General features: G+C 46.5%; 1 protein-coding gene across 3 annotated transcripts in view; it reads right to left on the bottom strand.

Annotated features, from left to right (window-relative positions):
• NRK (Nik related kinase) overlaps positions 1–7,644 on the bottom strand; it is an 88,851-nt gene extending 81,207 nt beyond the window's left edge. For 2 of the 3 annotated variants that reach the window (XM_036402164.1, XM_054516362.1), the window contains exons 1-2: positions 7,458–7,644; positions 2,993–3,058 (exon numbers count right to left, since the gene is read on the bottom strand). In XM_036402164.1, coding sequence (XP_036258057.1) covers positions 2,993–3,058; positions 7,458–7,499 — 108 coding nt within the window. In that variant the 5' untranslated portion in view covers positions 7,500–7,644. The remainder of the gene's footprint in view (positions 1–2,992; positions 3,059–7,457) is intronic. The other variant, XM_054516361.1, reaches the window with a different exon arrangement.
• Positions 7,645–15,550: the final 7,906 nt, after the last annotated feature.

Genomic DNA, 15,550 nt, shown 5'->3' with positions numbered 1-15,550 from the left:
GACTGGACACAGTCTGACCCTCAGCTCCTCAACACTGAGGAGACAAAGGCAGGGAAGAGTCAATACTCCTAAGTCCCAACCACCAGTAAATGCACTGTTTCCAACCACTTTCAGTTCTCCCCTGCTGCCAGAGAGGACTGTGCTATCACCTGCCATGGCATTATTCTGAATCACCTTTTACATAGGATTGTTCTTTGGATTCCAGCACATGGAAACCAGGAATTACCTGAAAAACTCACCTGTCATTTCAAGAGATAATGAAGCCTAAGTCTCATGAATTCTGGTTACCATTGGATTTTTTTTCACATCTAATTCACACTTTGCAGAGGTTGAAGTTGCCAGAACTGGCGTATTTATGTCCTACTACTTCATAAGTAGTCAAAAAAAATCTGCTGGCATTTATTCAGCTATTCTACACAAATCTTTATAACATTTCTACTCAGCTCTAGCACTGTTATGTGTACAATTCATACCTTTCCATTTCATTTTAAAAGACCCTGAACTGGAACTGGAATAATTCAGTATGAATAATACTCTCCTTCAATAAATCTGTTAAACATGGTTTTCTAAATCTAATGATGAATCCTCAAAATTTTATTTTCATTTTTATAGAGTTGCATATATTAAAATATGAATCATCTTCACAGCCAACAAAGCAATTTAGCAATCCTAATATAATTTATTTAGTCTGAAATAAGTTTTTCTTTGATTATGTGCAAATTACTATGTATTATCATTACATGCTGTAATGATATGAGTAAAGTATATGGATAACAGAGACTACTTTATAACTTAAATATTTATAATCACAAGCTTATACCAGACAAACTGCAAAATTATTCCAGAATTTCATTTGTTCACTCTATCAGTTCCAGCATTTTATAGATCAGAGGACACAGTACACAAAAGTTAAAAAGAAAAGTGAGTATGAGCCTAACTTCTCATGGCCAGAACTGCAGAAGCCGTGCTCCATTGCAGCTGCCCTCCTCCTGAGAAAACTCATTTGCTCTGGGTGCAAGGCCAGCACCAGGGAGAGCCACCAGGCAGAAAACACCTGAGAGCATTCAGGGGGTGCTCAGGGTCTGCAGGAGGAGCTCCAAACACACTGAGCCTTTGGGCTGGTGAAAATCCTCCACAACAGTGACAGAGCTGGCTGCCGAGTGTGGAATGTGCATTCTGCATCTGTCCAGCTTGGCTGTCACCACCAGCTCCTTCAACAGCAGCTCCCACCACCATGATCCCACCAAGAGCTGCTCCATCCCCCAGCACAACACCCACTGCCCACACCGCTGTCTGAACAAGGTTTAACCATTTGTTTCACCTCAGCTGGGCTGTGCTTGCACAGGGCTGGGGTCACACACAGCCTCTCACTCCTCCAGGGCAGGATTCACATGCACAAAGCTTCCCCCAGCCCTCTGAGACCCCTTCTCTCAGTGCCTTCCTCAGATGTTGCAGCCAGTCCCAGTGCAGAAGGAGCAGGGACTGAAGCCACCCCATCCCCAGAGCTGTCAGAGCCTGGTCTCTGGCATGCTTGGTGAAAAGCAGCCTTTGGGTGCAATTTTAAATTTTCACTGTCAATATTTCTTGCATGTTTTGGCAACTAACATTCTAATGAGCTACATGGTGGCTCAAAACATTTTCTTTTGCAGCAGAGAAGCAAACTGTGTTGCTCCTTCCTGCTTCTGCCATGATTAAGCAGCTGATTCATACTCAACATTCATAAAAGATGACTAGATTGAAATTTTTCTTTCCCAATATAAAATTAATCCAGACACAAAAAGAAAGTCAACTATTTCACAGAACATTCAGGATGTTTGGGATCTTTTTACAGGTAAAAAACAACAGCACCTCTAAATCTCTCTTGGCTTCTAATCTGTCCATGTGAACCCCTGAGCATGTGTTTTTAACTCAGTAGTATTAAAAGCAGGATCTGAATGACAATCTCAGAAACCACAAAGACTTCACCACCACAAAGAGTTACATGAGAAAGATCCTGCTTCTGACACAAAAATAATAAGAAGAAAATGGTAGCATGGAAAGGAGAGACTTCCCAGAATTGCTCCAGTAAAGCTTCTTCTAGAACCTACAGCTTCAAAGGGAAAGTAAAATGTGATTACAGCAGATCTGGCACCAGAGGATGGACACCAAAGTGCAGCATGTATTCAGTGCCCTGCAGAAAGAAGAACAGCCCTGCATTGCTACTCCAGGACCCTGGTGCCCTTTTCCACAGAGGGATCACTGCACACAGAGCCTGCACACACACCAGGGCTGGCCATGCAGGGACAGCAGTGGGACCTGATTTATTCCAGTGCCACTGAATGCACCTCCAAGGGCTCAGCATGGCCTTCTCCTTCCTCTGCCTTCCTTCTCAAAATGGGAACCTGGTTCTCTATTTAATCACAACTATTTCCTCTTCTTAAATCACTTTTAGGGAAGGCTTCACAGTGAAAGAACACTTTTCTAGGCTTGTTGTTGTAACTAAAATAAGCTGTGCATGGTGCACAGAGTGCTATGCTGTTTGTTGGTTCTGCTTTGATACCACAGTGACAAAGCAATGTGACAGGTAATGACAGAAATCAAAGACTTCATTGCCTCCTGCAGAGCAGGGCTAATTGACACCTCTGGCTTGAAGAGCACTGCTGGCTGAGTTTTGAACTTCACCCAATCCAGGCCAAATTTAGCCATCACTGATATAAATTTCTGCCAGACACCTTTTAAATAATTTCGAAAAAGAGAAAATAAGAACAGAGCAGAGAGAAGTTATTACAAAAGCTGTTTATGTGACCTGTGGCAGCAAAGAGACACGAAAACAGGACAGAGGGAAGGGCCATGGAATTTCACAGGTAGTACATCTTGCATCATGCAGAAAAGAGAGCAAGACAAACCAGGCTATTACTGGAACAACTGTCCACCTTCTTAAATGTGCTCACTTCTGCTTTAGGTAACAGAGCTCTATCAAGAACAACATCCTAAATTACAGAGGGATCCAAACCTTGTAGACTTGTCCATATGTCCCATTTCCAACAACCTGCACCAGCTCAAATATTCCCGCAGGGTCCTGCAAAAAGCAAAAGAAATAACATTATTTGGATTAGAGCAACCACTTCATAACAAACTAATTGTACACCACCAAAATGAAATATCTGAGGCCCATCTCCTAATGTGTTACACAGTAAAGGGGAAATTGCCAAATCATGGGGTAAGAAATACATTAATATTTATGTTTTCAGTCAAGTTTCACAAAACTCTGTATGCAAAACAACTTGGTGAAGATTGGCAGGGTGGTACTACAGCAAATACAACAAATAAATGAAAGTGTGTGAAAAATACTAGAATTCAACTGCAGACTCAGCTTACAGTAGAATAAGGAGAAACTCCAGGTTCCTAAACCTTACCACACTGAGCTAGCCTGGAGGCTGAGCTGCTGTGCTTGGTATGACCAATGCAACAAAGGAAAAAACCTAAAGAGCAGAACTGAAAAAATTACAATATAAATCACCTGAGCCCAGTTACCTTAGTGAAGGGAAATGTACCAAACCAGGCAACCTTAACATACAGGCAGGCTGAGAACACTCAACTCTCCTGTTCTGCAAACATAACAAAGTGAATTTGACTGAGGCATTGAACTCTTGGCTTTGAACCCAAACTAGATTGCTGTTAATTTACATAAGAGATTAATGAGTCAGGTGATCAGTCCACCATTCCACATGAACCAACTTCTACCCTTGTGCTACAGCACCAGCTGCTGTGACACCAACCACTGCTGCAACCCCTCAGGTACAGGGAACCCTCTCGTTGCAAGGCATGGGCTATGCTCTCTCCTGAGCCACTGAGTGCATTAAAAAATCTGGTGAGTTAAAACTCACTTGAGGGATTTATTTAAAACCATTAAGAACTCAAGAGATCAGTTTCTTGGTTTCTGGCTAAGCCATTTATCACTCAGCTCATTTCTTGCCATGGTATCACTGAGAGTGATATATTTTATATAAAATATTATTAACTCCATGTGTCAGTTTTACCACATCTGTTTCAGCAATCTATCATGTCAGTTACTGCCTGTTGGTACTGCTGAGGGATGTGATACAGAAAAACATTATCTCAGAAGTACAATTTCTATGCCCCTGGTGGCAAAATATCCTTTTTTAGAGGTATCACACTATTCTCCACTCCACTTATATGTTAATCTTTTAATATAAGTAATTCTTTCTTCATATTGAATACATAAATGTTTACCTTGGCAAAATCCCAGTGGAAACACACGGGCTTTATTTCTGAGCAGATTCCACCTTTATTGGCACAACTGTCATGATAAATGCCAAGGGCTTCCAGAGCAACACAGCCCAGACTTCCATAACTGAAAGCACTAATGAGTTAATTTGGTTTTAAGTTAAATGAGTTTTAATCTTAAAGTTCCTGACTGTCAATCTTACAAGACTTTTTCTTTTTTTTAAAAAGCAATGCATAAATCAGCTAAAGATGACTTCTGAACCACGCAGGTCAGTCTGTGTCTTTTTCTCCCTGTCACTTATTTTAAAACAAGGCAGTAAGCCTTCTAGACTTAAACCCCAATTCCAAAAGCCCTCACTAAAAAGGAAATCAATGGGAACACTCACATATGGATTTAAGCTCAGGCATAAGAATGCCTACAAGACTGGATCTCACTGCATTTTTCTTTGTTTTCTTCTCATTTCCTCATTTTATGTTTTAACTAGTCTGGATATAAAGAAATGCTTTACTTCAGTGGGGCCCAAGTCAGCAAATAAACCATTGCTACTGCTAAAGCAATGGTGGGTGGCACAAACCCTCTGCACAGAACTGTGCTGTGGGCAGCCCATGGTCCAGGCACTGAAACTCACAGCAGCTCTGTAAGGAACCCTCCCAGTACAGAGCTTCCATGCACAGTATCCACTGCACTCCATGGGCAGCACCCTGATTCACACCTCTCCTGCAGAAAGCAGCTTTGCTGAATTAACAAGGGCCCACAGTGCACTGAAACCCAGGGGAACCCAAACTGCATTTTCAACTGCCTCTCTCACTTAACTGTGTGCTGTCCTCACCCTTCTTCTCTAAGCTCATTTATTATGCAAATATAGTAATTTAAGTGCCTCAAAATTAGCTTCTCTTTCCTCTTTCAATAAATTTAGTTCTGATTCAGCATCCTAATAGTTTGCTTCTAAAGGCTTCTGACACTCCAGGAAAGACCCTAACAATTATCTAAATAAACATTAGCATTAAAGTTAATACAGTGCAAATCCCATCCTGCCCTTGCTAGCAAATTGAGCATTAGCACCTCAAGCCTCCACAGGTCTGAGTGCAGCCAAACACTTGGCCATCTCTCTTCTTTTAATCAGGACACCACAGTGAACCAAGCCTTGTTAAGAGTCATAAAGGATATTAATCTGGGCTCTGGTCCTTGGATTGCCTTTGTTTGCTTGGATATCAGCTCTGCATTGTTTGCTGGCATTGTTCACAACGGGCCACCTTCCTAATTGTCTTGGAGCCACATATCATTGTTGATGTAGTGCTTCCTCCCAGCTACCACCTAAGCCCATGGTCCAGCTAACCCTTCACCAGCCAGCACCTGCCCAGCTGCTAGATTCCCTTTGAAAGATGCCAAAATTCTGGCCTGAGCATTCATCACTCTAAGGGTAATTACCATCATACATTGTACCATATGTGACCACCTTGATTTCCCTCCAGTCACCTGCAGCACACTCAGAAAGCAGAGCAAGACTGCTGGCCAGAGGCACCCAGGCCACATCCATCTCCTCTGCAAGGCAGAATGAAAAGCAGCAAGAGCGAGACCAAAATGCACTTTTCACATCCCTGCAGCTAAAGAGGATCCAGGTGTCTGAAGCACAAGTTCTTCCACAGGACCTCTGGAGCTCAGCACCTAATGCAGAGTTCAGGGATTTTTAGCCTCTGACCTGCCCTGGTGAACCCAGCAGTGTTAGGAAACCACAGGCTCCTTTCTTTCCAGGGAAAGGGGAGAGCCCTGGTGAGCACCCATTTGGAGGGGAGCAGGGCAATCTCAGTTTGAAAATGACCCCACTCACAACTGTGGGAGGCTGAATCACAACACCAGGCAGCTCCCACTGGCCCCAGGAACACCTCAGACACAGCAAAGGTAAGGCACCTGTCTTTAAATAATTTCCACAGCTCAGCCTCACCTGTTTCCCATTTCCTACTTAGCACAAACCCCAAACTAAGGCTGCTGACGTGCTCAAAGGGGTTTCTCCCAAAATGAGACATGTATCCCTTCCCCTGTGGAGGCTGAAATTCACAGTGCTCTCAGCCTTTGGAGGCTGTGAATCAGATGGTTCTGTCACAAAGCCTGCTGTCTGCTTTGCAGACTCACTCCTTTTCAAACTCACACTATTTCCTTATTTATTTAAGGAGATGAGATTCATCTGCTAAAGCCCTAAAGAAGAACTTCCATTATTTTGCCTTACACCTCATAGCAGAGCCAGACTAAACTTCTGCTTGCTTAGCCAGAAGCCTTTTGCTGTCCTTCCTAACTTTACTGTCCCTGCTGCTTTTCCTCTTTCTGCCTCCAGTCTGGAACACCCTCCTCGCCATGTGAGCATCGCAAAGGCTGCTCCCAGCCCTGTTTCTTTTTTCCCTGATATTTTTAGCAAGTGGCTTGCTTTGGTTTCACTGTCTGGGGATGACTGCTTCTTGCCACAATTGAACTCTTCCCTCCTCTTCTGTCAGAGCACTCCACAGAAGCCCTGCCTGGGTTGGATGGGTGCTCAGCTCCTGTGTAAAAAGGGCAAGAGGAACTCGGGGCATCACACACAGCCCTGCCACTGCCTTGTGGATGTGAAACACTGACAGCACGGCTTTTAACGTGGACAAAGTTTGGCTTACATTAAAAACATAAGGGGATAACAATAAAAATTCACAAAACTAGCTAAATGCTGACTTTTTTAGCTTGGGGAAAGGAGGGGGACAGAAAAGATCTCAAACTTCAATAACAACAAAAAGGCCACAAAAGCCAAACCGCCACGCATCCAGAAGCTCCTCGTTTCCCATTTGTTTTCTCTTCGCATCGCTCACAACATCTTTGGGATGTCGGTAGGAATTATTTAGCACCCCGGCAGGGGAGGGAGGCTCGGCGGTGCAGCGCTCCGAGCCGGGCAGCGCAGCGCTCCGCGGGACCGCGCTCCGGCCGGGGCAGCGCGACCGAGGCAGAGCCCCGGGGCAGCGGCACCGGGAGAGCCCCGAGGCTGCTCCCCGAGCTCCCCGGTGCCTGTGCGGGCACGGCAGCACCGCCCCGCCGGCCCCGCTATCACCGCCGCGGTCCCTGCAGCCGCCCCGCCAAGCGCGGCACACGGAGCCGCTCCGGGCAGCGGATAACGGGGCTGAGTGAGGCTCGCACACGCCGCGGAGCCAGGAGCGAGGAGCGGGAACGGCAGCCCCGAGCCCGGGGCAGGGCTCCCCGCCGCAGTCCTTACCCGCAGCGCCGCCAGGTCGATGCCGTCCAGGCTGCGGGCCATGGCTCCGTCAGCGCTGCCGCGGGCGGCCCGCACAGCGAGCCGGGCATGCCCGGCCGGCCCAACGCCCTCCCCGGCCCGGGCGGCCGCCGCCGGCAACTTTAGCGAAGGGAGCAGCTCGGGGAAAAGTTTGCGAGGAAGTGACGTGCGAGCCGCGGGGGTCGGGGCCACCTGCAGCCGGCGGGCGGGGGCGGCCGCGCTCGGCACCCCGGGCGCGCTCCCCGCGGGGCGGGACGGGGATCGCCTGGGCGATGTGGGACAGGGGAGTTCCCCTGCACGCACCGCCCCGGCGAGGGCCGGGCCGGCAGCGGGGACCCCTCCGGCGCCGCAGCCCCGCACTCCCGGCGCGATGCACCAGCCGCTAACCAAAGCCCCAAAACCCCCAAAATTGCCCTGACAGCGTCCAAAGAAGAGGATTTTATACACACACAGCTGAGACACTGCCAGCCCCTTCCCCTCGGGTGACGGGCGCTGCGAACACGAGCCCAGGGAGGTGACGGCAGCGATGCTCGCAGGGATGCTCGCAGCGATGCTCGCAGGGATGCTCGGCCAGCTCAGCAGCCGCTCGGCCAGCCCGGCCCGCAGGCACATCACATCCTCCGCAGCCCCTCGGAGCCGCCTCTCCCCGGTAATTGGGACCGCAGGGAGAACATGCAGTAGTGTAGCAGGCTGGAAATGCACATTTCTGAGAAAAAGTCCTTAAACATTCTCAAGGGATGTTCAGGGTGCTGTGCCCTCGCAGAGAGCAAGCAAAGGGGCCGAAATTCTCAATCAGTACTTCCACAGTTGCAGACATAAAATCAAGACAAAGTGGTTGAAGTGCCTTTGGTGCCTATTAGCACACCAGGAGGGCTGCAATGCCAGCAGCGAGGGGCAGTGTTGTAATAAAGGCGTTTGGCAATTTCCTTGAAAGAAGTGCTGAAGCTGCTACTCAGCTTCAAAGTATTCTTGTACAACAGCCCACGTTGGGTACATTATCGCTAATGTGACCCTGAGTTTGTGCTCTCTGCCTGCCTTCGGGCCAGCATTTGGAGGCACTGCTAAAGAGTTGAGGCCAATCACTGCATTAAAGTGTAAGTTTGTAAGAACTAAACGTGCAATGCAGCAGAAATCCACACACAGCAACAGCCCAGCCCCCTGCTCTCCCCTGGGCAGCATTTAGAAAGTTCTGGCCCTCATGTCACCTTTGTCAAAGCTAAGCCAGGGCTTTGCTCCCCATTTGAGCCTTCCTGCCTTACCTAAATACATAATTAGCCTTTTTGCTTGTGTTATTTCTCACAATCCCTATTTATCTCTTCTCTCTAACCTTCAGGCTGTCCTTTGTCTCCTGCCACTTTCCACTTCCTTCCTGCCTCCCAGTGAGAACGGGTGTGAAACTCCTGACTGCTGTCTACCCAATGCCCTCTCTCCCTCTCCATCTCAGATCCTTGGCTGAAATTAATCCTGCCTGCCTTGCTCACCTCTGATGAGTGCTCAACTTGAGGATTAGTTTCCACTTGACAAAGCTCTACCCCAAAATGAGAAGTATTGAAGTGTTTAGAAGTATAACATAGCTCATAGTATTTTTGCAGGCAGGTCTCGCTATCCCTGCTTTGTGCTTTTACCACCACTGCCTTCCCCTGCACCCTGCTGGGAGTTTCTGTGGGTGCTCCAGCCCACTCACATCACTGCAGCCAGGGCTCTGAGCAGCTCTTCCCGTGCTGCTGAGGAAGGCAGAGCATCATTTCCCCATCAAGGCCTTGCAGGTCCAACAGAAGCCGCAGCTGCTTTTGTCACTGATACTCACAGCAGATCTGTCGAGGCTGCAAATGCCACCAGGACAAGGGTACTTTACATAGTAGAACCAGATTTACAAGGCCTGATTTCTTCACCAGCTTGCTGACTGGTTCTACAGACACAGAAATGTGCTCCAGGTGTCCCCCACGGCCTCGTGCCCTGCTCCTGGCAAATCCCTCCCACAGCCCTGACCAAACAGGGGCTTGTGCTGCTGTCACCTGTGAGCAGCCTCTCCCCCTTGCTCTTCTGCAGGAAGCTGTGTGGCAGAGAAACTCCCAGGAATCAGAAATTCCATGCATTAGTGCAATTGTTAATAAACCCACATTCACTTCCCTAATAAAAATGAACAGGTTCCCTTAACAATAAATTCAATTTTAAAAATACCAAACAATCAAAGTATAACAAACACAAGAGACAATTAAATGCTATCTGTACAATTTTCCTCTTCAACAGCCATATTAAAAACCCTGAAGCCAAATTCAGCAACCAGAGACCCAAACATAAAATCCTTTTAAATGTCTATGTGCATGCAAAGGATGTTTTGTATTAAAAGGGAAGTGCAAGAATGAAGGGGAAAGAACTTCCTTTGTTTCAGCAAAGGAAATGCCATTGTACCCCAGAAGTACTGGGCTAATTCTGAGCTCTTCTGTCATCATCCTAACACAGATTTGGGTCCACAATAATCCTACCAAGAGTAATTGCCCCTGCCAGATGTGACACTCAGTGAAGGAAGAGAGTGTTTAAAGCTGAGGCTCAAATTGACATGCTGGCTTGTTTCCTCTAGCTTTGTTTACATTGGGTCTTAGCTACAGGTGTGAAACTGGCAGAGAAATAAACAAGATAACTCATAAGATAACAAGATTACTCATAAGATAACAAGATTTCTGGTCTACAGGAAATAAACAGCTTCTTAAACTGGGGGCTTGGCCTGAGAAAGACAAACTGACTCTTTGCAGCATTTCTCTGTTCTCTGAACTGTAAATTCAGAAAAAATATCATTCAGAAAAACTCCAACACACACGAACATTTTATTGAAATACTGAGCCAGAAGGTGCTCAGGGAATGGACATCCCTGCCACTCCCTTTGCTGTGGAACAGCCAGGCTCAGCAGCTCACGCCACATCTGTGACTCCAGAGCCAACCCTCTGCACACATTTCCCAGCATTTCAGGATACAAATCCAACATGAAGCTCAGAAATCCCAAAGCTCAAGTTAGGCTCCCTGCTATAGAGGTAGGTGACAAATCCCTCTTCAGGCTTCTGGGTTCCCCTGCTCCCAGCTTCCTGATGCAGAGCCATCCCAGTGTGCCAGCCTTTCCCAGGGATCCTGGCTGCAGCAGCTCCCCAGCACTGCACCAATGTCAGACAGGAGCTCCAGCTTTCCTTGGCACTGGAACACTCCCTGGGAGATTGATTTTGCTGGAAGGTTTTTACCTTCTGTAAGGAACCTGTGTTATGCCCATGCCTGAGGCACTGATCAGATTGATGCTGACACTCCATCACCAGCACTTATCTCCCAGCATAAAAATACTTCACCAAATTCTCCATTACTTTTGGCTTTTATATGAACTAGAGATTTTAGACATCTCCTTCGTATTTTTTTAGGGAACAACTCTTGTTTAGCTAAGGTTGCACATTAAAAGTCTTCAAAGCCTTGTGTGCAGCCGGGATGTGTCTGGGTGCTAGCTTGGCAGCAGTCACACCCTGCCAGGAGCATTATTTCATGGCCACAGAAAAGCACAGAGTACTTTTATCAGGCCACACCTTGGAGAATACCAGGATAACTTAGTGCAGCTGCTGCAAAATGTTTTTGGACTGTGAAGGGAAGGTTTGAGTTTCAGACCATGGACATCCACTTGCATTCCAATTTAGTTAAAAGATGCAAAAAATATGAACTACCAACAAAATACACTTTGTATCTTCAGCATTCCTGGGACCCATCCCTACAGTGCTTGGAAATCACAGTAAAGTGTCATTGTTTTCAATGCATTGTTGGATTGTGCTCTGAATATTTCTCGTGCTTTCTCCTATTTGAACTAAAGAGAATTCACACTTCATTCCAAACACAGTAAGGCTGGGCCAGAAAATAATATTTAAACCTGGATCTGTCTTCAGATTTCCACTTTGCAGAGACTGCTGCATTAGGATCAAGAGACAGGGTTGCTATCCTGAGTAAACTGGAAATACCAGAGCTCCAGACAAACAAACCAAAGCAGTAATTTCCCGTACAGTACTCAGAAGCACATACAGTAGTTTTCAGCTCTTTAAAAATGAAATAACATTTTTCTGTTCCTGGCAAACATGCTAGTTCAGTTTCACAGGATATCCAAAATGAGACCAAGCAGCTTCCTTCCCAAAGGATTCCTGAGTGGACAGGCAAGCTGGAAAAAGTGCCTCTGACTACTGTAACCCCAGCCAGGATGTCCGCCTCATTTCCCAAGGCTAAAACTTAATGTATAGGTGTCCCACAAAACACACATTACTCCAAATGCCGCTCACTGGGACTTTTTCAGGAGTTTATTTTCTTCCCAGCGGTGCCCAGAGAAGGGAGCCCGTGCCAGGCTGCACACACAGCTGGGGGAGCAGGAGGAGCCCTCTCCCTGCACACCGATAACCCTGACCCAGCACTTCACAGCATTGTTTCAGCTCAGCCCTTCGGGCTTTCTCAAGGAAACAAATGCTGCCCTGGGGGTTTCCAGCTTCCCTCCAGCCCAGCACACAGCCCTGCTCTCCCTGGAAACAGCCACACCAACCCTTCCAGGGAGAGCAGCCGTATCCTCTGCAAGGGAGGTGTTTGCACTCCTGCCTTTGCACTCTGTTCCAGCACCAGTTGAATCCTCAGCAGTGATTTTGTGCCATAATAAATTAATTATATAGATAACTGCTTCCTGGTGTGAAAGCTGTTTCTATTATTTTGTCTCTCCATGATAATTTTTCCTACTCTGATTTTCTTTCCTTTCCTGTGTCACTGAGTATTTCACTGTGGCTCTGCCTTATATCAGAATACCAAGTCAGTATCAGCCTGCTGCAATGATACCAGTGCACAAAGGCTGGCTGGCAATTTTGCAGAATTAAGATAATTTATTGAAATAAATTGAACTCTCACATTTTGTATAACTATTGTATCTTGCTGCTATGCAGCCATCTGCCTTGGTAGAGGTTTTTCCCTTCCCTCCCATCTTCTGCAAATTTATTTCTTCATTCAAAATAAGAACACTTTGAAACACTTTGCAAGGAACAGTAGCTATATGTTACTAGGTCATCAGATCCCAATGGAGTTTATGAATACCATAATGAATTTCAGCCCAACATCTGTCTGCTCTCTGAAACAGATGCAATTATGGAAATAAATAGCTGCTGCCTCTTCACAGGCAGATCTCTCAGTTTAAAACAAAACAAAACAAAACAAACTAACAAAAACCCCCCAAAACAAAACACAAAGAAAGCTGCCAATGCACAGTTTAATCGCTACCACATTAAATATATCAGTCAAAATATCACATGGCATACAGTCTTTTTTCTGAAAGCAAGACAAGTTGTGGTAACTCTGGCAGACAAGCAGGGGTTTTTTGGCTTTAGAAAATCCTGCAGGCATGGCTTTGCCAACCAAACACTAACTCTGGATGACTCAGACCACGGTTCCCTTTTATCCAAACCACTGAAGTTTGGTGGTTGGCTAAAAAGGAACTGGTATCTGAATCACCCTCAGTTGGGAGGAATTGTCAGATTGAAGTCTTGGGCATGGGGTTTTTGGGGCAGGGTGTTGGTTTGGTTTCTGTTCCCTTCTTTCCCAAAGGAACTTTAAGAAGTGAGTTAGTGCAGGCATGGCTTTTTCAAAAAATTAACTTTATCTGATCTTATTAACCATCTCAATGTTGTGTGTCAATTTGGGCACATTCTCAGTAAATTAAACAGATTTTTTCAATCCTGTTGCAAGCCTAACCTGTGCCTCAAAAAATTACACAATTTTAACCTTGCCTTAGCTACAAAGAAGCCCAACTCATTGCTCAAGTCCCTCTTACACATCTGCATTTCCCAGGCCCTCTGCTTCTCCTTTTCTTAGAGGAGGAAAAAAAAAGCAAAAGAGGAACTGTAATTTATAAACCTCTATCCAGCCCTCTGGAACAAAACCTGCCCTCTGTGACCTATTAAACATCTTTGGGGAAGTCTCCTCTATTCTTGCTCCAACTTCCAAGCTGCTTTTCATCTCGGTATTTTGCCAGCTCTGACCATTTCAAACACACTTGGGTGCCCCAGTGCAGTGCCTGAGTCTTTTAAATTCTCCTCTTTTCCTCAAGGGAAAGGTATCCTGTGTTTGGGAGGCTGCCTAATTTGTGTGTGTGTCTCTTCTGGATGGGAAAGGCAAAGGGAAGCTCATTTAGGCACTGAGCAGCAGCGTCCTCTTCCAACAGTAACTAATGAACAAGTCTGTGTCTTTTCCTGTAGATCTGTGCCAGTCCTATCTAAACATTCTCTATCTTTGTATATTAATAACCTGCATATAACTTCCAGCCAAGTTTCACTTGTGCCTGTAGCACCATGCTCAGCCTGGAAAGAGCTCTCGTGGGGCTCTCTCAGCCTCTCTCTGCATTTTGGGCAGAGCACTGAGTAGGTGCACTCACCTTGGTGCTGCTGCTGCACAGTGCAGCTGTCAGCTGAGACTGTAAACGTTTTAAAAATTAAATCAGACAAGTTGTTTAGCGGTTTGGGAAGAATGGGAAGGCTCTGTACATCTGCCAGTCATTCACTGATATTCAGCCATGGATGTTCTGTGGGAAGGAAATGTGTTTGCACAGGTCTGAGACTGGATGTATTCACTGCTTTTATTGATAACTTGGAAATAACTGCTAAATTAACCCATTGAAGCAATATTCACCTGAGCAGCAGCTGGTGCCAGGCTATGCACACACCCAGGCTGCACACAGTGGGGTGAAGGGCTCTGGCACAGCCCCTCCTCCCTTTGCCTGGACACTGCCCAGAGCCCAGGGACACAAACTGTGCAAATCTGAGGGGTGCAATACTGTGGGACAAGGGCTGATGGGATCAGCTCCATAAGCAAGGAAGGACAAGGGAAGGGACTTTCCCTCCAACACTGCTTTGTGAGGCTGCAGCTCCAGCCTCTTTCTAGTAATGCACAGAGCAGACATGAAGACTTGGATTCAGTTAAAGGAAGGGACACAAAAGTTAATACTGAGGCCAAAATGGTTTAATGTGTCCACTTGGAATAGCTAAAGCTCTAATCTTATAAAAAAGAGAAGTGACTTTTTTATTTTCTCCTAAGGAGAAAATAGTGGCATTGTAATCACATGAGATATAATGAGAGGCAGTAGCTGAAGCAGAAACCAAACAATAAAAACAATAACCCCCTCCCAAAACTAAAAAAAAACTTCAACAAAGTAGAAACAAAGGCACCACATGTTCACAGACCTCCTGCTTTCCATTTCTCATGGGTCTCATGGGTCCCTTTCTGGTTCGTAGGGTGTGAAAGAGTGCTCAGACCTCCCCAAATCAGAGCTGCTTTCAGCAGCCTCTCAGACAGCTTCACCAGTCCAAGGTCATTGGGGAGCCAGATGTCCTGGCCACAGCAGCTCCTGTGCCAGCCAGGGAACTGGCAGGAAACTCTCCTGTCCCCTCTGGCTGTGCAGGAGCCACGGCACAGCCAGGCCCTCGACTGCCACCCTAGAGCACACTTGGGCTTCACTTTCCAGCAGGGAGATTTGGGGATTTAAACCAGCTTCCCTTTCAACAGCAGCTTAAGTTCTTTAAGGAGTTTAGCTCCATAAGCCAATTAAACATCTTTAAGTCCTTGAGCTCTCCTACCTTCCCCAAGCAGTTTGCATGCTTACATGGCTTTACAGGCTGAAAGCTGATTTCTCCCAGCCAGGACCTGAGCATCTTATGAGGTCACAGGCCAAGCAATCCCAGGCAGAGTCAGCAAGTCTGGAATCCTCTGCAGACCTCAGAGTGCTGCATCCTGTGGCCTCGATCCTGAGAGCAAATTCTCGCCTGTTTGGAAAAGGCCAACTCCACCTTTATTCCTTTGCTTTCCAGAAGCCCCAGCTCTAGGTTATAAGGGAATGGATGGGCCATGGGCTCATAAACTTTACACACTGAGAGTGGGAGCAGAGCAGTTATTATCCTCATTTACACATCCCCAGTGGAAGTGCAGGCAGACAGAGCTGCTGTCATCCCCTCGGGTGCCATCCCAGGGCCTTATCTCCCCTTCCTGTCTTTTTTCCTTTGGATAGTTAACACTAGAAGTAGAGGAACAGTAATACA

The sequence above is a fragment of the Molothrus ater genome, chromosome 14 (genome assembly GCF_012460135.2).
Source record: "Molothrus ater isolate BHLD 08-10-18 breed brown headed cowbird chromosome 14, BPBGC_Mater_1.1, whole genome shotgun sequence".
NCBI lineage: Eukaryota > Metazoa > Chordata > Aves > Passeriformes > Icteridae > Molothrus > Molothrus ater.
The sequence above is the reverse complement of the archived record's forward strand: the minus strand, read 5'-3'. Positions and strand labels throughout refer to the sequence as shown.